The sequence below is a fragment of the Battus philenor genome, unplaced genomic scaffold (genome assembly GCF_028537555.1).
Source record: "Battus philenor isolate CCGP_79_NKW_IND1 unplaced genomic scaffold, ilBatPhil1.0.hap1 SCAF_4, whole genome shotgun sequence".
In the NCBI taxonomy this organism is placed as follows: Eukaryota; Metazoa; Arthropoda; class Insecta; order Lepidoptera; family Papilionidae; genus Battus; species Battus philenor.
In genome coordinates, this window is record NW_027181704.1 from 16,981,378 (window position 1) to 17,006,843 (window position 25,466).

Below are 25,466 nucleotides of genomic sequence, written 5' to 3' on the forward strand. Positions count from 1 at the left end.
TCCTATTTGATATCTATAGGAAGGTCCAGCTGTTGACATCTTGTAGCTGAAATGATGATGATAATTGATCAGTATGACTATTGCATGTCAAATATTTTATTCGTTTATTTTTTCTATATACATATAATCTATCCAGGAAACCATTGTTAATGATAGACCTCAATAAATTTTACGTTATCTCTCTAAAATTTAACAAAACTTGGCATGGTGACAAGCTGAACAAATCTAGTTAAGGTCGATGGAAGACACTGGTCATTGCTTCCAATCGAATTTGATATTTATACGAATATATTAAAAGTTCAGCTGTGGACCTTTTGTGGCTGAAATGATGATAATAATTGATCTATATTACTGTTATGTATTAATGTGTACCACGATAGAATTGTATATTTTATAATATACCCCGGAAAGGGTTGTTAATGCTAGACCTAATTCAATTTTACGTCATCTCTCTAAAGTTTAACATAAACTTGACGGGTTCTCTTCTTAATTGTTATATTAATTTAATCATTAGCTTACGTTTGTAGATGTCGCAAGTAGTGAGACAGAAACAGACGATGTCCTTACAAGAAAACATTTTGGTTTATCACAGCACCGCTACATTTGTGATGAACGACTTTATATCCGTGCTTAGCTGACCCGGCGTCGCGGGCTTGTGCAACGCGCCGCCATATGGTCAGCTGACGCAACCCGTGATTGCTTTAGATAAGTCTCTGCTATTTGATTGCACCAAATTCACGGAGACCTAAGTTTCCTTTTCGAGGTGAAAACGAAAGTTTGTTCCCGAATCAACATTTGCTGCATGACTAAAATGATTTTTTGTTACGTTTGAATCCTGTTCCATAGAGCAGACTTTCATGTCTTATTGAACAGATTAACATTGTCTTTTATGTCTTAACTATGAACAATATAGTTTAAAGTCACGACACTAAAATACTCTTTCGATTTATTTACGGACATTGCATTTGCAAGCCTTATTCTGAATTGTTTATTTTTCCAATAAGAACTTTTTACAAAATACTAGGACATGTATTAAATAAAGATTAATGATTTCGTTACAGTCGTTCTCAAGTTCTGGCGTGACCAAAGAAAATATTAGTTCATTTTTGCGCATGTAGATTTACAATTGCATATGATATATATTATATAAAGTCTTATTTCCTGTAATTGGTTTATGCAAAGGATGTCGCACTGCTAAGTGCAGCATTACGGAACTATGTATTTCGTTTACATAGGCCACTAGGTGCATCGAAGACATAGGGAAGGTCGGGAAAAGTCGCGGGAACGCCGGTCAACGTAGTGATATTTGTGGAGGCCTTTGCCGTGCATACCGTGTGAGATAATAATGATTGTGTTACAACATCATGCCATACAACAGATTTTGCATAAGTAAAAAATTTATTGTAAATGTTTTCTATACTTTTTTATAAATAACTAACCTTACCTTGCTCGCATTGCTACGCCGCTGACAAAAATAAATTGAAGGAAAGATTACACAAATATGCAATTAATTTAAATTATTGATTTTGTTTATTGCTATATATGAAATTTATTGCAAAGTCAGTGCCGCCATCTGTTGAAAATTGGTTATACCTAGCTAGAAACGTTTTCGAGCTAATGCACGACTTTGCTAAAGAGCATCACATGATCAAATGCATAGCATACGATATTATAAAGGTCTTGCACACAAATGTATATATATATATATAAATATATACTTACTAATTATGGTATGGACTAAAAACTGTGGAAACTCAAATAAGTCTCGTTTCTCCCAGACAGCGGGGTATCTTGTAAAAACTTCGCGAAAAAAATGTTTGTAGATAGGAAAATCAAACAACTTTATTTAAAGCTAATACAGCGATCTTTTGATCTCACCTTTTATTTAAAAGGAAACGTTTGCGAAAGGATTTAAAGATGCGTTTACATGCGGCAATTTTATTCAAGCTATTTATTAATATTACACTACCATGTTTGACAGAGTAACGGTTGACATACAACTTAACCACAATCTCTATCTCGCTGTGATAACGTTATACGTACTTGCCGACGATGTCCTCTAAATATACAAAGTAACGAAGTAAAAAATTATTATGACACGAACGCGCCAAATCAATAGTTAGAAATCAATCCAAAAACACGCTATAACACAGGGTAAATAAAAACAATACAAGCACTGTCCATGCCAAAAATGCAGGTTTATTTTTATTTCCGTGTAAATACATCCTTACCTTAGCCTTTGCCCTCTTACATTTTTTATTTCACTGCTACAAGTCACAACGTAATATTCCGAAGTTTATTACTTCGGAATATTACGTGTATAATTCTATCGTGCCTACTAATAAACTGAACGCATAATGTTAGTTTTAAAACAGTTTATTGGACCATAAAACTCTGACTTACTGCCCCGCGTCCGCCTCCGCTGCAGTGTCCGCCCTTACTTTGACATCCGCTAACGCCTTCTCTCACGTCCGGAAACATAACTCGACAGCGCCTTTCGCCCGCCATGTTGAATTATATTCTATCGAATGTCGAACCGTTGCGGCATTAGCGCTTGATATAATTGTATGTGGTCACCTTTGATCTCTATTAAGTTTTATTTCCTAACGGCCGAAACGACAAATATTTGGAATACGTATCGTGGCGGGACGATCTGCCTCGTATCTATAGTGGCATTGAACTCGCCGCGATGCTTCCAAGTCGAAAATAATCATAAAGTAAGCAAACAACACCAGGCATTTCTCCTGTATCGGATTACTCTTACTCTGTTCATTTAGTTTGGAATATGTTAACACATTAGCAACGAGTTATATAAATGCCGCGTTAAACTTGCAGCTGTAAAATACTGGCCGACGTGTACTTACAAATTAAGATTAGATGGGCTCTTTAATCAGTCGTTCAGGTAAAGTTTTCTTTTATTATAAATTTTGTTAGGGATGGTCACTGTTGGTGCGCCCTGGTTCTGAGTGGAATAACACCCATTGTCTAGACTGACTCAAAAAAGTCTACAACACCACAACGCATATAAGACTTTTAGATAAAAGGGGTAGCTGATACTGACATGTTTGGCCATGACCCTCAGTCTTGAGGAAACGATTAAGAAGAAGATCATTGCGTACTTATTGAAATTTACAGATTCCGCCGATTTTTTTATATGACCTCCGTTATTGTGAACCTTTCATTCGCCCCTATCTTAGTAGGGACAAGATTTTTTACTATTGAATATTTTTGTTTTTCACTTCTATTTTTATTTTTTACCTTTCTTTTTTCCATCACAATCTGTCACACATTCACCTATTTTTCTTTACAATATCTCACATTCCTCTGGCTTATTAGTCTTCTTATATACATTTCTTGCTCCTCCTTTGCTTCTAAAATGTCACAATAGGTTTCTTTTAATATCACGGTACAATTTGATTCTTGTTTTTGACACGTAATCGATCGAATCGAGATACGTAATCTAAAACTCATTCTTGGTTGCAAAGCTCGGTGGCTCTCAAGAACCTCGACTGGAAGTGATAAATAGCGCTTATGGAACAGCCTATTGCGTAACCAAGTGTGAGGGCCCAGAAGAGTGGATGTTGGCTTGGGCTCTCAAACACAATTTGTTCAGAACTCCGACTCAATGGCGTCTAAGTGGATCAAAACTCTGCTTAACCGACAAAGACCCTAATTTCTTTGCTATTGGCAACTTTCTCGTGTCTTGCAAAAGAGAGACAATCCGAGCAATTTACGACTTAGTGCTGTGAATCTCCTTGAGAAAACGATTCAAAGAAATTATTATTCTTACAGTGGCCGCACAATATATTTATAACAAGATTTTGTATGTTTAAAATAATTATAATAAATTCAGAAAAAAAGATGCCCATAGTGTGTTTACTAGGCAGAGTGAAAAACTGTCTGTAGAAAAGTGTCGACTGCGAAAAGTATCTAGCTCATTTGTAATAAACGGAATCAGATTGTGTAATAAAATTCCGCAAAACATTATTGGACTGCTATTTTAATTTAAAACGCAACATTTAAAACGCATATTAAAAGTAAATTGACGGCAAAGGCTTATTATTCAATAAACAAATATTTAAATGATAAGAATCATTGGCAGTGATTACTTTGATTCGTTTAGGCTATATCTGATAAAGCGTTTGTGTATAAATCTGTCTGGTTAAACTTTTAAAATAGTATAATAGAGTTTTATCCTGCTTTTTTCTGCAACAGAATACCTTACGAAGCAAAGATAAAAATAAAATACATTAAAAAAAATATTTAAGTTACAATCAATAAGAGTTCTGTTAAAAGTTGCAATGTTGAATAAAATAATTTTAACTTTATCTTAGTCTTTGTTATGAATGTCATATGTTTTTCTTACTGATGATATAGTTACTTGCAGACAAGTTATACTATCTGCCCCGGCAGAGTTCGTTTTATTAAAAATAATTGACTTGTCACAGTCCTTTGGATAAAATGTATAGATATCCCGTATTCCAGAGTGATCACTATACTGATTGATTTAAAGCCTACGTAATTTTAGTTTCTTAATGTGCAACAATTATTAAGCATTATAATTTTATATTATAAGTAGTAAGCTACCACCGGCTCCGAACGCTGATCTGTAGAGAAGAGCCGGCCAGAAACTCAACAGTTGCTTTTTAAATGAAATTTAACAATTTTGTATGTGTACATTATAATATCAATCATGTTAATGAGTCATCAAACCAAGTTTCACACATTTCAATCATATACCTAATGATATACTTTTAATTTTAGATTTAAAACCAAGAAACGGAAGCTTAAGATATTTTATGGATCTCTATTATATATGCTTACACCCACACCCATAAAAGATTTTTTAATATTTAAATAAGAAATTTAAGAGTTATGTGTTTATTTTTTTTCCTTTATTTACCCTGTGTCTGTCACAATTTGTCATAAAAGATTTTAAATTAAGGCATAAATAAAATTTATTAAAAATATATTGTGAAGCAACTGTTAGAATAACATTTTTTAAAAAAACATCTTTCAGGGAGTCTGCAGTTTTTAAAGTATACACAGCTCTTTGTTGTAAAACAAATACAGAATAGCGGTAGCCCAGTCCAATTATATTTTCATAGTAATGCTTTATGATGTACAATACGTTTTGTTCGATTTCATTTTTACATGCCTTTTTACATAAACGACTTATGGTACACGAAAAGACATGTGTTTTAATTTATCGTAGTTTTGTGCTAAAATAAATGTTGTAATAACTATTTTGTCTGTTGTAACTGGTTCCACGCTATCAATTATGCAAAAATATGTCTTATCGATTCGTAAAGTTTGTCTTATGTACCGTACGTTATATTTTGTCAAATGACATTTTCATTCAATTCTGGGATAAGGGAAGAACGTATGTAGTTACTACCAGATTTTTACCCAAGGAAGTAGAATGGCCTAAGTTACTTGCGTAATCTCGACCGCCTTGTCCGAGGTGGTCAATATATTTTCTGACAAAACTAAAAATTAACAGCACATAACAGCACCTACGCACGTGAAATGTCGATTGACATCGCATTGTTTGCGACACAGTAACTCTCTTTGCAATGCGGGCATAACTTTGAAATACTTTAAGTGCTTATGGCACGCGCACATGTTTGTGCTACTTCTGGCAATTGCAGCAAAGTGGTTTCAGTTTTTAATTTACTACTGTAGGTCGCGAGTAGTCTAGATTGTCCGTCGATATTCACAGACGTTAAAGGAACACTAGAAAATCCTACGATATAATAATTCGGAATACATTTATTTACTTGTGTAATTTCACACTGAATAATTCACAGTGACCACTTGGGTACGCTATGGATAATTCTAGAGTTAAATTTTATCGAAAAATACGTTGTTGTGGAGTTCCATCTTGCTTCTTCTCTACAAGTATAACACCTTACGAAGCAGAGTAATCTTAAATAAAACAGATTAAAAAATAAACTAATAATGATTTGATGATCAATACGAGTTCTGTCAATAGTTCCAATGATCAACAAATTAATTTTGCCTTTATTAACAAGTCAAATCAATCAACTTTTCACGTTTATATTTTTACTATTGGACTACGAGAAGCCGTAATTTTTGATATTACTGAGTCTGTCGTGATGAATGTGAAACTAAAATAATTAAAGTCATAAGCAAAGTTGTTTAATGTCTTTTTATCCGTCTATGTTCATATGGGGTTTACAACATTTTAACTCAGAGAAAAATTGGAAAACAGTTAGTGCATCTGTGATGAGTTAATTAGATGTAGCGATCACAAGCGTCGTCGCATAACAGCGAAAGTGGCGACGGAAAAAACCGGAGGCTTTGTTCGCCCGACTCCCACGATCTCGCGATAGGGAAAGGCAATCGCTGGGAAGCTGTGCCTGAAAGCGAAAGTATCACAATAGACGCCGCCGCCGACCCGGCAGCTGAGCGCTCTCGCGGCGACGCAAAAACCTGAGCCTTTTTAATTTAATTATGCGATGGGAACATCACTTGTTGCGTGAGCAACGCAACGTCACGCGCCGGCTGATGTAAGGGATCGATTTCAATTACAGCGACCTGTACACAGTTATGGCATATGTTATATTACGACGTATACAGGGCTGTCACAAATAAACGCTTCCATAAACTTAGAGCTTATCAACGATCTTTGGAAGTAATTTTGCTGGAACACTCAAAAATTGTCAAGAAAAGAACACTGAACTTGAGGAAGTATAAACAACTATAAAGTACGCAGATAAAATCGGCGTGGGCCGGTCATATATTGAGAGTAGCAAGTGATTAGTGGATACCTTCTACCACTGTACACCTAGAGGCAATATAATAAGGAAAAAAAGTTAGACCCAACAGATGATCTGAAGACCTTAAAGGAGTTTTTTTATGACCCCCGCTATTGGGAGCCTCTCGTACCCCCTATCTTGTGTGGGACAGGGACTATTTAACATTATTTAATTTTTTCACATATTTTTTTTATATTTTTATTACCTTCTTTGATATCTCATATGATATTTCGTTCTTTTCATTCTTGCCACAATTCTTTTGTCACCTTCAAGTAGTTGCAGGGCTATTGTAGACACGCTTCGTTCGGGATAGGGATAGATGAAAGCAATTGGGTAAGGCCTACAACTGCAAGATGCGCTATATAAATAAATTGAAAAAAAAAAACAAATGTTAGCTCTAGAAACAAAGATAAGCTTTGTGATACCTTTCTTTAAACTTTAAACTTAGTAACTTCTTTGTTGGTAACTTTGATTTATAAGTGATAATACGGCCTCGGAAATAATTTTTGTAGCTTTTTTTATTAGAATATATAAAAGTATTCAATAAAAGGTCACCGACATAGCTCGAAGAATTGCTGAAGTGATGAAACCGAATGGTCCTCGAGTAGCGATCTTGAGCCGTAGATATGGCGTAGGTAGGCACCTTACTAAGTGGACTGACGACATAGTGAAAGTCGCGGGAAGTTGTTGTATGCGGGCAGCACAGGACCCCGTCATCATAACGTTGTTAGGGGGAGGTCTATACCTTGCAGTGAGCGCCCATCGGCTGCAAAGAAGAAGCGAATAAAAATTCCGTCTTAATTAATCGTGAATTCCTCTCGGATCACGGTGTTGTTGAAACTGTTGTTACACTGTTTTAAGTTTAAAGATATCGTCGGTAGGGGAGCTCAATTACATTATAGTTTCTATAAAATTTGGTTCTTTTATTACATTTTATTACTTTTTTTCTTAAGCGGATTACAATATGACCAATACAAAATTATTTAACATTCCAAAATAATAACAGACCTGACGAGGAGCGTAAAAACGTAACATGTAATGCAATCTGATAATTAACTCAAAAAATGTTTGTATTCTTGTAATATACATATTGTTTGAATTCAATCCACTTTTAAAAATGCCACAAATCACGTGAGTCCAGTCTGTATTAGCCAACTACACGTTTCTTGCAGATTCTTGGTTCAGAATTAATTGAACATCATACATTAGCAATGTGTTTCTACAGAACAGCGCCGAACATAACTTGGAACGACCAACGTTATGACAAGCAGTTGAATTCTCCAGACAGCAATGGATCGCAGATATTATACTGTTATGTCATTAAAATATTACTTTTGTTATTTATTTAATTTAAAAAAATTAGTTCTGTTATTGGAAATCGTATTCAATGTAATAAAATTAAAATAAAATGAAACTAATTCTCTATATATTACAGTCATAAATGTCAAAGCGCATTGCATATTTTGAGTCATTTGTGAAAATTAAGGCTTGTTCACATTATGACGTTAATTTTGCGCCACCCGTTATTACGAACTATTATCGAGAAAATAGAAAGTAAATCGGACCATAACAGGGCGTCCGACAGACCTGTGAATAATAAGTCCTTTATAATTATATTTTCTAGCTAGCACTGGCGACAATGTTATAATAAGAACTTCTCCTAGTGACCCGACAAGGATATATATATCTAATTATACGAGATCGATTGTACGAATGTCAGAAATTCGGATATGAAGATAAAATTGCTGTTTTTTTTTCAGAATGGGGTGCGCGAGTGCAACAGCAGCTCGGACGAGAACCGGTCGTCGGGGCACGCCTCCATGTCGGACAGCGGCGGCGCCGACGCCGGCCACGAGCACCGCCGCCCGCGCCAGCCGCCGCACGCGCGCGCCAAGCACCGCCCGCACAACAAGGTAACACAGCATACACCACTACATACACCACTACTCCTCCCCCTTACCGTCATACACCCCGCAAATCACAGATACATCAGAAACAATCCACAAACTCCCATACTCATATTACTCATATAAATACAGTAATACCCCGCTTTACACGAGGGATACGTTCCAAAAAAAATCGCGTTATCTGAAATTCGCGTATAACGAGGTTTATGATTAAACATAGTCAAAAATTATTACAAAAAATACAAATCATTTTAATCAATCACTTTAATTCTAGGAACACTTTATGCAACACATACTCTTATTTTTTACGGAAAAATACATCTATTGTCTTTTGGGTAACGTTTTGTTTACGTTCTTGTAAAATACGTTCATAACACCCAACACTGTTTTTAATTGTTTGACAGATGGTCAAGACACCATAGAGAAGTTGATGACTACATTATATTTATACGCACTCTTTCGCGTAATTCGAGGCATTTGAGCGCGAAATTTGCAATTCGCGTTATAGTGAAACCGCGTATAACGGGGTCGCGTAAAGCGGGGTATTACTGTACCAACTCATACACTCCTCTTGTGCATCGCCCACAAACATACCGCTCACGCTTCTTCGATCATCATCACATCAGACGATAGACGCACAGTACAAGGCATAAGTGTTCTTCCAAAAATTGACAAAATATGACTTCCTCTCTTACTGTAGAGAAATAATTAAAAAAGCAACCTAAAAAAAAACCAAAGCTAAACAATATTAATAAAAATGTAAATAGAAAATAAGTAATAATGGTAACAACTTTTAATAAATTGTAAATAAATATAATTATACAGCTTAAGTGAGATAAATGTAAAACAAAAGTATGTAAATAACAGAAATAAAATACTATTATATAATGAGGATGAATGGAAGGTCACAGAGCGAAAGAGAATGAAAAAAGAAATGTGGAACGAACACCGAATGAAAGAACATAGGATGCATAAATGATGAGAGCGAAAATAAAAAAAGATTGTGAAAAATTAAATAAATGAAAATAAAAGTCCCTGTCTCACGCCAGATAGGGGGTACGAGAGGCTCCGGCGGGGGCCAAAAAAAAAGTGTTTTTCCAAAAATTCAGCGCATTGCCCGCATACAACGACTATCTTTATTGATGTCGTCGTACCTTAATTATGTCATCGGTTCACCTAGAGGAGACTCGAGGACCTTCAATTCCAAGAGATTCTTATGCAGATATCTCATTTCTGATCTGCTCTGCTCTGACTCGCTTCAAAGCTCCCATCGTAGTCCTCTCTTTCGCTTTTCGTGATCCTGAGCCGTCGTATTAAAGCCATTTCACCACATTATTTCGCGCACACCTTACACTTCTTACTTTCAGTACCACCCCCCTCGTAACCCCCCCCCCCCGTACCCCCCTCGTGCCCTCGTACCCCTGGTACCACCACGTACGTTCCCTCGCAACATAATCTCAGCACACATATACGGCATCTTAAGGCATCAATTGCCAACGGTTGCATGTCCTGGTTCCATATCAGTATATTTATAAAAATATTTAAAAGTCAACCTCCAAATGTTACTAAATAAAAAAAGTAAAACATATACGTTTATCTATCGGCCAGGTAATCAGTTCAGCTCAGCTTGCCACAGGAAATACTTAGTTCGTTAACTCCAACTGACGGTTCGATAACTTATGTAAGTTGGCACTTAGCTGCAAGTGTAAATCGCTTGAGAATTAACTGTCACCGGAAGATCTACGTACTCGGCTTCTGTGTGCAAAGCTCGTTGCGACATAACCAGCCTGCCTTCCGCCCTGCACAACCTTACGCAGGATGCAGTTTAGTATACAGTTTATGTGTACTTAAAACGTTTATGTGGTAACATAAGTTAAATTATCTGTCTTAATTAAAGACTAGAATAGCTGGTTAGATTTTAAGAACTTGCGCTGTGAAATCATAACTTAGATATGCTTATTTTTCTGGTAAATTTTCCTATTTACCGAATTCTAACAAATATTGGCACAGTAATAGTGGTCACCTTATCAAGTCCGAGTTTTTACAATTATGTTTTGAATTTCTTAAATTGTGAATGTACATTTATACTTATATACACACATATTTATTTATTATGTCAGGGAACTTCAGTATCAGTATAAGTTCACTACATATATTATAATTAAACACTTACTTATACGAATAGAAAACCGTAATTACATTACGTACATAACTCATAACATATTTTAAAAAATCTTAATTTTTTTTTTGTTCACCGTTATTCAAGTTTATTTTTTCCTTATAAAATCTGTTCGCCTGACATTTTATCAATATTATTTAATTCTTACCTATTGTATCAAAATCCTTATAATGAAGAAAAACGTTTCCAAGTGTCGGTATATTCTAGGTATTAGACTGAAGTTATGTTCATAGAAGTCAGTAATTAAGTATTAAGTTTATGCAATCTGAAGGTCATATTTGAAGACATCTTTTTCTCTTCTTTGCAATAGCACAGACTTAGAGGCGATATTGTGAAAGCCTCTTACTTGATCTATTAATCGATGCGGTGTATCGATGTGGTGTTCTTTGGAATCACTCGGCCAAAGTATACTAAAATTCGAGAGTGGGCGATTGACGAAAGCCATTGCTTAACCTCGAAGTGCTGGCCAGGGCAGATCTACGCGACGCTGATTTTATGACTTCCCATCATTCAGTATCATATAACCGAGGCACCCAAACCAAGGTTTATTTTAAATGTTATTTATTTACTTAGTAGATAATTTATGATAGAATAGGAAATCAATATTATAATACGGCAGTAAATAAAAAAATAAATAGATTAAAATTTGTAAGTCTGTGTAAATAATAAGATAATTAGCGGTAAGGAAAAATGTAAAAAATAGAAAAAATAAATGTAACCAATACAAAAGGTTTGTGCGATTTGGTGGCAGAGAATTGTAGGTGGTAGGTAAAATCAAAATTAAGGTTTTGCATTGCTTTCAGCTTCAGTCACCGTGGCCGGGCGGCGGAGGCCTGGACGACATCAGATCAGCAATCAAGCAGCTGACACTCCGCTCCAGGGACAGCAGCAGCACTGCCACAAGCGGCGCCTCCAGCGGTGGTGGCGGCAGCAATACTGGACCACCAGGTAGGAGAAGAGAACAAAAGTAACACACTAGCGATGGTAACCTGCTTGTTAATTTGAAGGTTTTTAACTCTTCTCATGAATAGTGATGGAAAATATCTCATGGAAACTAGTGTATTTTATGATTAAAAAATTACTAATATCACCAATTAGCTAGAATCGTGTATTCGTCAAGGACCTGCACACTTCCTTTGTCTATCTATTTATTTTCTTCTTGTTAAAATTAAAAGAAATTTGCAACAGCACCTCTAACTGAATTGAGAACCACCTTCGATGGAGGTAAACCTAAATCTTTACCTATTGATGTGAATTTTTCTTTCTATTTTTCGACATTATCGTCACTATTGTCTCATGCACACAGCGTAAATATGGATTATGTGAGAATATGAGATTAAACTTAGGTTTGTGATGGGATACGCGTTCTGTTTCCTTTACACTGTGAATACGTTGCAGAGGGCGGTAGTGCTGCAGAGGCCCGAAGGAGGCGCGCGCCGCTCGTGCGACAGCCATCCCTTGACACGGTCTGCACCAACGTCACCAGCGCCGACGAGTTCGTCTGGGTTGACTCACATAACAGGTGATTATAATTCCACTTTTTTATTGTCTTCTTTACTTAGTTACTAGGTTAAGTCGAAGGTACTACTATATAGCATACGCCACACGCCCACACGCCATTAAACTAACAGCGAGACAGTTCGATAGTGAAAATGCCGCATTATATATATAATTATTCAGTAAAGGTACAAAAGTAATGATTTTTTATACAAGGAAATGATCGATAGCTCAGGCATACAGTTTCTGATATAGAAACTGACACGAATGTTAGATAAAAATCCGGAAATCTTCTATTCTAGTAAGAACAGGCAGATTCCTGGGATCAATATTCCAAAGTTTATTTTAAAAGTAAAATATATCTGAATAGATAGTTGTAAAATTAAATAACTAAGATAATTTAATAAAAGTCTTGGTTTTCCAGATTGGTAGAGTTGCGCTGCGTGCCGTGGACCGCGAGCGAAGTGAGCCGCGCGTTACAAAATGGCCGGTGCCGGGAGATTGCCGCTAAAATGGCGCCCGACACGCCCCCGAGACTGGCTTATTTGCTGCAGAGGTAAACTTAACATCGGTCTACTAATAAAAAATGGAATTTATGTGTAAAAGAGCGAGTTTATCTAAAATGTTATTCTTTTATATACATACTCATGTCATTTTCGAGTTTGGACACAAAGTACAACGCCAACAAAGCCTAATTTGGAATACAATACAATCAAATGAACCTTTTTTGACACTGACAGTCTTTAACTTATTATAAAACCTCCGAGAATACCAACCTCGTTCTGATCTGATCTAGTACCACAAAAATTCTGTCCAATTGCTTCTATTTTTGATAATTTTGAAAAACATCAAAATTAAAACGACAATTTAAAAAATATCGCTTAAATTCCTTCTTTAGTTTATTTCTCTAATGAATTGATCACTAAATCAAACCCTGCAACAGTACGATGTGCAACCACGTGAAATTGATCGGTGTGAAGAGAGTCAACTTACTAGGCTTGTTTTATTCCGCAGGGCCTTAGTGCGGATCGCCCGCGAAGCGCAGCGTTTGTCGCAGAACTTCGGGTTCTGCTCGAAGCACGAGGTGGCCGGCGCCTTCAGGATCGTCCTCAGCACACCGTTGGCGGAGTCCTGCATCAAGGTACGACTTCGTACATTGTGAGGACATTATAATGCATACGTTGTTTTTGGTCATGGACAGATTTAGACTGCCAAATGGCATTTTTAGACCTCACTTTAAATTGTCACACGAAAAATCTAAATTGCTACTACGAAAGACGTTAGCACGGAGAGAAACGGCATTAACGCTTCTATTATTAACAGAAAAATCCCTGCTTTCCTATGTAGCAGTATCGGTACGTAAAAAAGTTTAGAGTAAGTATTATCTAGCTGGGGAAACTATTTAACTTGTTATCTCATCAGCCTAAACAACGAGTGAGTGTCTCAGTCTGGAGAAGTCATGAGTATTGAATTTCATTAATTGGGATTGGTTGTGACTGCACACGTGTTAATAAATAAAGCATGGCACGCGGTGCAGCATAATACTTTACTAATTTGATTTGAAGTCGGCAAGGAAGGCCGCTTTGAGGTTTTCATTCCATCGGAACTGGAACTTGACATTAGATACATTATGTAATGAATACCGCAGGGTTGTCAGCGCGCAGCAACGATGTACGCGACATCAGGCAGCGCCGCGCGGCGCCTGGGTTCAGCCGCTCGCGCGCGCACCAGCCTGGCGCCAGGTCGCTTCCAGCGCTGGATGCTGGACGTGCGCGTCGCGCCCTTCGTGCACGAGTGAGCCCAATTTATACACACACGTGTACACGCACTCCCACATACACGTGCCAAATCCAATGTTAACTTAGGAACAGATATAGTTCATCCAAAGTCGCCATTGTTTACACATTGACATTTGGCAGAAATCATAACACTAGACTTCATAGAACTAGTAAATCTTTCTAAAAAATAGTCAGAAAGTTACTTTTGCTATATTTTAAGAAACAGTCAAAGAACGTGTGTGTGCTAAGGGTCACTACACTGTAAATGACTTCATAGAAGATAGACACTTTGAAAATCATGTATTGGCTTTCAGGGTAAAAATACACAGTCCGGTTGTTTCTTTCAGCCATCTTCTAAGGCCTTGGAAACTTCATCTGACTTCGACATCAAAAAGAGATATAACCCATCAAATATAGAATACAAAGTTTTAAAATTTGAATTAGAATTTGATTAACCTGACCAGGTAGCGATTAGCATGAGGGTTACGACTAACACATGTGCTGTGAGCAGGTACGCCGCGATCTACTTGTGCGCCGGCATGGAGACTCTGCTCGAGGAGATCGCTTTGATCGCCGGGAGCGGGGCCGCCGCCGCACCAATCACCCCCGCGGCGCTGGACCACGCCGTCGCCAACTGCGCGGACCTCTGGGGCCTGTTGCAGCCCTACAGCCATCTGAACGCCGGCAGGGTCGCTTCGGGTAAGCCATCAAACTACTTCTTTTCAGCCAATCCCTCACAAACGAGGGTCATAGCTCTCGCAGTTCTAAAGTATCTTGAACACTTCTCTTCGGCGTTTTCCGTAAAATTTCATTAACGTATTCATTGATCAAAATATCTCATAGTTTTAATGGCTTCAAAGTCAATAATGTATTCGCAAATTAAACCACAAAAAGGACTTTAGAAACTGAATTTCACTTTTCCTGAAGGAAGTCTTAAATTATATTTTATTGTCATTGGTCCATGCATTATTTAAATGTATAGAGCCTTATTTAATGGAAACAGATAGAATAAAATTAGGCTTATTTGTAACGACATCGGCTAATGAAATGAAGCTACGATGATTCCAAAACGTCCTGATATAAAAGGAGCCCGCAACTCGACTCAAACCGAGTTTAATTTTTTTATTGAATTATTTACTAGACTTTACGTGATATATTATTATATACAACATCAAATTCATCATTACCATCACCATATCAGACGATAGACGACCACTGCAAGGCTCCCCCAAAGATCACTAAGATGATCAATTTTTATACAAAACATTGCAATCGTTAACATAAATGAATGGCGTTACTTAGGGGCCTTGTCTCTGTCGCGCTGGGAGTCCATGAGCTCACTTGGATCCGGCTCGTCGTCGGGGGTGTCCCGTCCGGAGAACAGGCAGCTCGGCCTCAGTCACGACTCGGGGATCACCACCAACGGCTCAGGTCAGTTCGATAAACTATTTTCATCACCACTACAACTACTCTTATATTTTTTCGTCTCTGATCACTTTCATTTGAGTATTTTAGCGACGCTTAGTCACTAATCGGCTATTAGCGTTGGCATCGCATTACACAGTTTAAAATAAATATAAGTTGCTAAGGGCGTTTGAACTTAAACCTCTCTGAGCATTTTTCCCTTATGTAACTTCATTTTTTTTATTTTCGGTATACAAACTAGTTACAGCACACAAAAATACAAAGTTCTACGTATGTAAATACAAAATGAGCAACATGCTCGATGTGAAATGGACATGCATTCTTCTCTTAAACAAACTCTCAAACTTAGCTTAAACTTCTCTTTTAGAGAATTTTTTTAAACTTGGACCATTAAATAGCGCTGTGACAAAGTTGAAGGTACAATCTTTTCGTGAGTAAATATTTTAAATGGGGGCTTGCAATGTTGATGCAGGCGGTTCAGGCGCGTCCGGTGCGTCAGGAGCTTCGGGTGCGTCTGGCGGCAGCTCGGGTGCGTCGGTGCTGCTGACGACGTGCGCGGGCTCGGCTGCCGAGCTGCGCGCCGTGCTTCGGCGCGTGCAGCCCGCTCTGCCGCCGCTCTCGCCCTCCGCCGAGCGCGCCCTCTACTACTACATGCGCTGCTCGCAGGTCACTTTCTGAACATACCAACTAAATATTATCACATAGATGACTCCGTTCACAAGCTAGACAAACGATTGGTATTATTATACTTCAAACAACTATACACACACATTTAAAAAAAATACATATACATTACAGTTATATTTATCCAAACGTTATTATCTCCGTATGAGTTTTCAGTAACAACAACTATAAGCTTAACGATGACGCGCCTAATGTGAATAAAAATATAGACATAAAAATCTAAATTGTAGTGTATTTCTTTATACATATGTAACTAGACTCTGCCAGTGCCATCTTTTGACGTTTTCAAAATGTACAACTTTCTGAACGCCATCTACAATAAAACTTTAGAAACCACGCACGGTGCAACATTTTTTATTTATTTCAATTGTCCTAGTTGATAAGATGCTCACCCTCGAGTTGGACAGTTTTTAACGACCTTGACAAGGTCATTGTTAAGGTCGATGTACGCCTAATTACTGTAAATAAATTATCATTACATTTGAAAATAGCAACTGTTGAATTTTTAGCCGCTTCTTCTCAGCAGATCAGCATTCTGAGACAAGGGTAGCTTATCACTTATACTGTTAAATTATTTGACGATTCATAAGCGCGTATAAATGCTAACTTCAATAAAAATATTTTCAGTAAAAAAAGGACCAATATATAGCTACTTCCGCCAATGCAGTAGTAGACGTGCAATAAAGTACACCGACCGCCAGCCCGCTAATAAATGCGCCAAACACAGAGCACTAACCGGTGTAACATTACTCCTGAGGATGCCCCGTAGAGGAATGAAACACGTGTAGAGTGATTTAACGGTGGTAGTTGTGTAATTCGCATTGTTTGCCGCATGCGCATTTAACAGCGGGCTGGCGGGCGGTGCACTTTATTGCACGACTACTACTACATTGGCGGAATAAGCTATATATTGGTCCTTTTCTTACTCAGGATGGACTTCCGGAAAATAACGCCTGAATCCATTAGATATTAAATAAATTTTCAGTTTAAATTTGGACGAATATGCAGTGGAGGCCCGTATCCAGCCGTAGATGTCCTACTGAAATAGCTCATCGTTGCATATGATATAACAGTTGGAGCATTCGAGCGGGTCGGGCGGCGGCACGTGCGCTGCGTGGGGCGCTGCGCTATGGGGCGAGCGCGGTGCAGGCGCTTTACCACCGCTGGGCGAGTGGGTGCGTGCAGCGCGTGCACACGCCGCACTGCGCGCGCCACCCGCTGCACCTGATGCTGACGATGTTCGCCAAGCCGCACGCCTGCTGCTGCCACACGCCGACTGTCCCCCGCGACCTGTCGCGTGAGTACACTTGAACATACAATCACGGGCACCTTAACCACATACAGGCACATACTACACACCGGCTCCTAAGACAAATGCATACAGGAACACACACGCGCTACAGTCGTCGGACCGGATATATGTAATGACGTATCAAGAATGAATAACTCGATTTTCTATCTCCTACCAAAGGTTGACTATAATTACAGTTATTATATCATGGACTCAGCAGCTTCAAAAAGCACTCCATCTTGAGACCAGCTCTGTGGTGTTAAAACAATGTATCTTCTTTCTGGTTTTCGACTTTTGTTGAATTTACTATACTAATTCCCAACATAACTTAAATGTCTATGTTTAGAAAAGACTAGGTATAGCAGGTTAGATAATTTGTGGGATTCTTCCTAAGGCTAAAAGTGTGTATATTCGATCAAGCTTCGCCCATATTGATTCGATGCGCCGCCACCGCTGACGATGAGATAACATAGCTTCTACAGATTACTTTAGAATCAGTCGAAATTCGCGGGCTAGCACGTGGCCGGTAAAATATGAAAGTTCGAGTGGCAATTTCAAAACCACTCAAATATTATGGGTCATCATTAATTCCTATGTCCCCAAGATGGAGCAGAGGGCGTCCACAGTACGTCGCCATCCCGAGCCTAAATATTGTGGGTAGCTTTTATAATAATATTGATTATCTTAAATACTGGGTTACAGTGCTGAGGAGGAGATAGAACCGTCGTGGGCGCGCTGCTCCCGCAACCCTGAGGAGCTGGGACGTGCGGCGCTAGCATTGGCGCACCGCGCGCTGCTGACTGGCAGACCCGAGCTGCTGGGCGGTGCGCGCGCGCTCCTACCTCCGCAGGGCCTCGACGCGCCCGACAGCTCTGGTCTTACCGTGCTCATGAAGGCAGCCCTGGCCGGCGACGAGCACGTCGTAGCGGTGAGATTTAAATACGAAATCACTTCATTAATCCAAAGGTTCTCCTCAAACTAATCATGATTTTAATTGGTTCTCTACTTTAATCGATATATCGTCGAATTTGTATGGAAATCATAAACGAAAACCGATTTCGAGAATCAACAAAAACAATCGCTTAATAGTGAGAAAAAAAGGTTTATGAGGCGGTACATCGATGAAATCAATTTATATTGATTATTTTCTGTGAAAACTAGGGTGACATTGTAAAATATTTGTGCAGATGCTGCTGGAGGCGGGCGCGGACCCCAACGTGGAGACGGCGGGTGCTGCCGCGCAGCACTCGGCGCTGCTTTCCCCGCGCCCCGCGCCACCGCAGCCCGCGCCGCCGCCTGCGCACACGCCGCCTACCGCTGGTCAGTCGCCGCACCAATACCAACCACCACAAGAACCATACTACTGGACATAGACCCCTCCTATAGATTCTAATAATCCTATTGGAGTCTATAGGCACCAACCAACATCATCACCATATCAGCCGATACACGGCCACTGCAAGGCTTAGCTCTGCCCTTATCCAGCGATTTCCTACGAACTTAACTATGTCGTTGGTCCTCTTTGCGGAGGAACATCACTTGTGTAACCGACGTTTAAAAGGACCGAAAGGTTCTCGAAGGGAGACCACGAGGAGTAGTCGCGGCGTGGGTAGCCACCGACTATACCTTTCATATCTTCACTTCTGTAAGACTATAGCCTTAGCTGACAATAGAATGGATCTTCAGGTCTACATATCCTTACGTAAACCTGAAGATACTATGCTACTTCATATGAGAAAGGTAGACAAAAATAAGATTGCACTAACTATAGATTATTCATATTATTACATTTTTAATTTTATATTTCTTCCGAGAGATATTTTCGTATTTAATTACAAGATGTACTTGAACACGACAACATCTCTAAAGACGAAAACGAAAAAGGATGACACATCAAAACCTTCCGAAATCATTAATAATTATAAATGTGTTTCTATATTTCTACATTATGAAAATAATTGTACCAGCGTACACAAACTGTTCTAGCTTAGGTACTAAAGTTTAAGTATATATGTATATGCTCCAATCCATAGCAGTCGTCTAGATAGAGAAGAAAATCATCATGGAGAAATCTAATGATCTCAGTACTATATTCTACAGTTCGAATTTCAATTCACTGTAGTGAATTACAACTGTTACTTTTTTATAGTGATCACAGAAAGAAAAACTCGACAGCGTGATTTAAAAAAGTCGTACTTCTTTAAATCTTTTCACTTCAGAATTTTCTCAAGTTAAAATATGTCAACTTAGAGGAATTCAATTTGATTGTAGTTTCCGACAAAATTTGATCAAATAATCCAAAGTAGAAAATAAAGTGAATAATCATGCTTCGATACCCTTTCTGTGAATGAAGTTTCCAGAAATATTTCAGAAGCGTTAAAACGGCACAAATGGCTTTAAGATAAAATGGAACAGTATTTACATTAGCATATTATTTTGTTATTAAATCTTGAAATAAATGTGTTTTACCTCCTGGTGGTAAAACATGACGAGCTACTACTGTGATTCTTTTATTGAGACGTGTTTTATTATTATAAATAACAAAACATATTTGACAACCAAGTGTTGACGTCATGGTGCGCAGGTTGGACGGCGTTAGTGTACGCTTGCGGTCGCGCGGGGGGCGGAGCCCTACAGGTGGCGCGGCGGCTGCTGGCGGCAGGCGCACGCGTCGACGCTGCCCCGGCGCGCGGTGACGACGTCTGCACGCTCACGCCGCTGCAGGTAAGCACCGCCGGATGGTCACCATCGACAAACCCTTTCGAACAAGTAACGCGTGAATTCTTAAAAGCTAAAACGTTTTAAAAGATTATCGGTCAGTTTCGACCATCAGTAAAAAATAACAGATCCAAAAAGAAGAGGCAAAGTGAAAGAATAGTAGAAGCATTCGGTAATTCATTGGGACAAGCGGCGGAAATCAATAGGACAGTATGAAATTAAAGCTGATCAACTGTCTTCTTGTACCCTCGGCAAATAAACTCTGCTTACTTAGAACCAGCCATTTACTTAAATCGTCAACGCAAGACCTTTCTAATACTTTTTCTTATATATGTTATACTTCATTACTTACTTAAACAGGATTTTTTTTAATTTGTTATTTATGATCAGTACGTGAGTGATGTGTGCTCCCGCAGGTGGCGTGCGGCGTGGGCAACCTGGAGCTGGTGCAGCTGCTTCTCTCGCACGGCGCCGACCCGTTCCTCTCCACGCAGCTCAACGACGCGCTCTGTTACTCCGCCGCCGCGCAGTACGGCTGCTACAGGTAGGAGCTCCTTTCTCGTATACTCATAGCCCAGTTGGTAAGTTGAAGCGAGCAGTGGGCAAGCCGGCTGTGAGCTTCTGAAGTGGAGACCGTGAACCAGCAGGCGTAACTTAGGACATCCATCCAAAAGGTGGATGCATCCGCTTACAACCGGTCCCATTAGAAATATATGAAAGAGGCCTATGAAAATGTTGATTCTTCTTGACTTCTATCTTAATAGGAATTTAATTTAAAAAATGCAGAAGAAGTAGTAATTTCTTAATCTTGGATATAAAATAGTAATTATTGTATTAGTTATTATAATGTCGTGATTGTTTATTGACATAGGCCAGGGAGGTTTACAAAGATGTTTACAAGGTAGTCAAGTTTCAATTTTAGTATATAAGGAACTCTTGTTATCTGTTTCTGTTTCTCTAAAAAAGCACGACCTGCGCGGGGAGGTCATACAAACTCATTTATTTGGTGCGGCACCTACAAAACAATCACACTCGGCGGATTCACATGTCGCGCTATCCTGACTTAGACATGTACTAGAATATCCAAAAGCGCGACAAACTTATACACACTTAAAACATTAAACAGCCGTTTGAACGGTTAGCTCTTCTAGGGTAGCGAAGCTCTCCCACGACGACTCCGTGGAGAAAGTTTGCTCGGGGCACTGGGGTCGTCCCGTCGTCCCGAAAGTCGAGAAAATGTTTTCGTCTCATGATAGTCCTTCCAACTTTTAATTGTTTCAACATCGTCATCATGTCAACTAATAAACTTTTACTACAAGACATAGGCCTCTCATGAATATCAACACATTTACCGGCCTTGTGCTGCCCCATCTAGCGTGCCCACACATTAACAGACAATTCAATTAATTGACAAGACGGTGTATTTATTGATGGCGTGTCGTGTTGCAGTGCGGTGGCGGTGTGCTGTTCGCATGGACGACGCGCGTGTCTCCGAGCGGCGGTGAGAGGAGGTGCCCGGGGCGCAGGCGCGGTGCTATCCCTGGAAGAGGTCCTGGCAGAGGGTTCTCCGCCGCCCGCCGGCCGCCCTCCGCCCTTCACCAAGCAGCAGCAGCGCGCGCTGCAGGACGCTATGTACTACGCGGCGGAAAGCGATCACCTCGGTAATGATCTACATTCACCACGCAACCACAAACTTACACTAATATACGAGTAAAGTAGACAACTTAAGCAAAACGTTTCAAATTAAACGATTATTTGTTTTTTCACGTTTTGCAACATTTATTGTCACCTCGAGTATATTTATTTGAACCTATAGTTTATATATAATTAATAGTTATTTTTTAACTCTAAATATGGATAAGTTGCAATTAATTTTTCCAAAAAAAAATGACTTTAACTCTTAACATAATAAATTAAAACTAGAGCCAACTTAGCCTCATAGCTTGAGTACGATCTTCATATGAACACCTGCAGATATAACTCTGGAGCTGCGTGCGCTGGGTGTGCCGTGGTCACTGCACGCGTGGACGCTGTCGCTGGCGGCGGCCGCCGAGGCCTCGCTCGACCACGTCATAGATCAGCTGCTGCAGGACTTCTTGCAGGTAAAATATGAGCCACCAACACGACTTTCCAAGATAGAAGCAAGAAAACTTCTACTAGCAGTAGTCACATACATTGAGCGATTTATATACATTTAAGTAGTATTTTATATGGTAAACGATAAGACATATAACGTGATTGGAAACAATTTTTGATGTTTATTGACTCACACGTAATCCAAGACTGTCACTGTGTGAAATACGTCGAAGATACATCTTGATTGTTCTAGTTTTTATACAATAAAATTTACGTAATTAATTAACAATTTGTTATGTTTTAAAATTAAGTAGTTGGTGTACTTATATAACAACCTATACTTTTTACAGGCAACGAGTTCCTTTTTTTAGGAATTTAACGCTAGTTCTTTTTAAGTTTATTTAACATTGCATTATTTCAAAACTGAGTGGTATCAGCCACTTTTATAAAGACGGTAGACAAAGTTTCTCTTACATTGCCATTTATTCTGAAGTATTTAAATTAGGCTCCCGCAATTCATCCGTAAGATTTAGGTCGACCAATCGGCTTATCTATTGCGCCAACAATATTCACAAGACAAACAAATGTTTCATCATCTATGGAAACAGCAAAACCTTTGGATTAAGCCCCGGTAGTAGAAATAAATGTACATTTGATGTTTAAAATAGCAACTTCATAACAAAATCACTGCGATAATCTCTCTCGTTTATGGAAAATATTAGGCTATTTGCGAACTCCTCTAAGGTGTACCAATTCTGTAATTAGCGAGAGAAATTTAAAGAGCCCCTAGTACTTTTTTCAGTACCGTAGTTTTTTGTTTAGGATAAAAGTTTCCAGCATTACCGTGTATTTGAGGACATTGTTAGCTATAAACAGAAATACACCATAGATCAGAAAAATAGACGTATTATTGTACGTCTCCTGGTCAGTAATAAACCTTTAGGAGACTGTCTCTTGGAGCTAAAAGTAAAACTCGAGTGCAGAGAACTTGCAATGAGTCACGAGTCCCATTGGTTTTGGCGCAGGTGTGCCCGTCGGACGACAGCCACTACAGCAAGCAGTTCATCTACGAGTGCCTCCCGCTGCTGTTTAATATCCTCCGGTACAGCAAAGTAAGTGGACACTTATCTCACAAAATTCTGTTTAACTTTTTAAGTAAGAAAAGGACCAATATTTAGCCACTTCCGCACATGCAGTGGTAGTCGTGCAATAAAATGCACCGCCCGCCAGCCCGCTGATAAATGCGTATGCGGCAAACAATGCGAATCACACAACCGCCACCGCCAAATCACTCAACACGTGTTTCACCCCTCCACGGGGCATCTTCAGGAGTTATGTTACACCGATTAGTGCCAAACACAGTGGTCACTGGCTAAATATTGGTCCTTTTCTTACTTAGGATGGACTTCCGCGAGGTAACGCCTGATTTCATTAAAAGTATAACTTTTTTTCATGACATTAAGTGCTAAACCTATGCACAGCCTCATGGTTAACCGCCTTTGGACTATTTTCTCTTCTTTCAATGCGGAACCTTTTCCTGATATTTTTGTTGTGTGTTTTGTTGTTGTGTTTCATTTGATTTACTGGTCACAAGGGAGATGTTTATCATTCCAATTGCTGTTCCATGCTGTTCATCAATCCATTGCTGTTGTCATGTTACCATTACAACCTCTAAGGAAAGCAAACGCTGAAAAAGAAGTGGTGTGAGAAACTTCTGCAGCGCTTCTTGCTACAGTTATAGGAAATAAGTTTGTAACTGTCCACACTGATCAGTAAGGCTTTATCGGGAGAACGATGGTAACCTAACTCTCGTGGTAACCTCGGCTGTGGATTGTGGTGTCATTGCGCCTGTTGTGTGCAGAAGGAGGGCACGGTGCTGCTGCTAGCCGACATCCTGTGCGCGTGCTACGGGTGGGAGGCGGTGCCGCGCGTGCAGGAGCCGCCGCCCGCTGCGCCCGCGCCTGCGCGCGTCGACCCCTCCTATGTCAACAACCCCTCTCTCGCTGACGTCACTTTCAGGTCAGTCCCTTACTAATATATTTTAATTTTTGCAGCTCTATATAAGTCGCTGTTGTGATTGTTAAAAATACTTTTGAAGAAATGATTATTATTCAAAAGCGCCGTAAGACATCCAACCTTGAACAGACGACTTTGTTAAGGTGATTGAAAGATGAATATAAAAGAAAGGCTGCTTCCAACCAGTCCTAATCTAGGAGAGAGGTTAATGTTCAATAGCGGATGTCTTACAGCTGAAATTATTATGAATTTTTCTTAAAAATTAGTTGTTTGACTGACTGTCAAAAGTTTATAATGTTAATATTAATCTGTTACAGTTCAATAGAAAAGTAAATCAATGTATTGTCTTAATAATAAACAACTATTACTTAAGATAATCAGTCAATTATTCGTAGAGACAAAGGATGATGACTAATCATTATCAACTTCATCATCTCAACCATGAAGCGTCCGCTACTGAACACAAGCCATTATTCATTCTATTAATTATTATGATGCCAAATGTAAACATAAAATTATAAATTAAAAATTTGTATCCTATTTTTTTAAATAACTTTTTTCACTTTATAAAATTACTTATCAATTTAAATACGTATAAATAAATCGACCGGAGATTATTTGGTTACGATTTTTGTTATAATCCAATTCCTTAATTCTTCTTCGTTTGTTAGTAAGTTTAACTTCGCATAAGTAAAACACTGAGCGGTCGGAGATTGGGGGTTTATGAGCGTGTGTTGTGCGCAGGGTGGAAGGGCGGCTGTTCTACGGGCACAAGATCGTGCTGGTGTCGGAGTCGCCGCGGCTGCGCGCCATGCTGGCCCCCGCCCGCCCAGACCTGCCGCCCGCCGCACCGCCGCTCGTGCAGATCAACGACATTCGCTACCACATCTTCGAGGTCAGTATTCCTTCCACCAACACCGTTGCTACCACCATCAATGATAGTATACTTGTAGAGCGAGTGTATAGTGTTCAAATTCCGTCGTCTGTCGACAAAACCATTGTTCCGGCACCGCGGGTTCAAGTGGCAGCTACATACTCAGGGCAACAAGTCTGCTTATAGATTTCATTAATTTTAAGTATCTGATTTTGTTAATTCAATATCATCGAGAACTG

At 39.2% G+C, this 25,466-nt stretch overlaps 1 protein-coding gene across 1 annotated transcript in view; it reads left to right on the forward strand.

Annotated features, from left to right (window-relative positions):
* LOC137928670 (ankyrin repeat and BTB/POZ domain-containing protein 2) overlaps nucleotides 1–25,466 on the forward strand; it is a 54,229-nt gene that overhangs the window by 27,603 nt on the left and 1,160 nt on the right. The window contains exons 6-24 of the mRNA XM_068771594.1: nucleotides 8,543–8,695; nucleotides 11,672–11,816; nucleotides 12,267–12,390; nucleotides 12,790–12,921; nucleotides 13,380–13,506; nucleotides 14,014–14,159; nucleotides 14,655–14,842; nucleotides 15,446–15,574; nucleotides 16,041–16,234; nucleotides 17,326–17,549; nucleotides 18,246–18,471; nucleotides 18,731–18,863; nucleotides 20,128–20,267; nucleotides 20,678–20,805; nucleotides 21,711–21,922; nucleotides 22,236–22,363; nucleotides 23,363–23,449; nucleotides 24,199–24,356; nucleotides 25,098–25,248. Coding sequence (XP_068627695.1) covers nucleotides 8,543–8,695; nucleotides 11,672–11,816; nucleotides 12,267–12,390; nucleotides 12,790–12,921; nucleotides 13,380–13,506; nucleotides 14,014–14,159; nucleotides 14,655–14,842; nucleotides 15,446–15,574; nucleotides 16,041–16,234; nucleotides 17,326–17,549; nucleotides 18,246–18,471; nucleotides 18,731–18,863; nucleotides 20,128–20,267; nucleotides 20,678–20,805; nucleotides 21,711–21,922; nucleotides 22,236–22,363; nucleotides 23,363–23,449; nucleotides 24,199–24,356; nucleotides 25,098–25,248 — 2,925 coding nt within the window. The remainder of the gene's footprint in view (nucleotides 1–8,542; nucleotides 8,696–11,671; nucleotides 11,817–12,266; nucleotides 12,391–12,789; nucleotides 12,922–13,379; nucleotides 13,507–14,013; nucleotides 14,160–14,654; nucleotides 14,843–15,445; nucleotides 15,575–16,040; nucleotides 16,235–17,325; nucleotides 17,550–18,245; nucleotides 18,472–18,730; nucleotides 18,864–20,127; nucleotides 20,268–20,677; nucleotides 20,806–21,710; nucleotides 21,923–22,235; nucleotides 22,364–23,362; nucleotides 23,450–24,198; nucleotides 24,357–25,097; nucleotides 25,249–25,466) is intronic.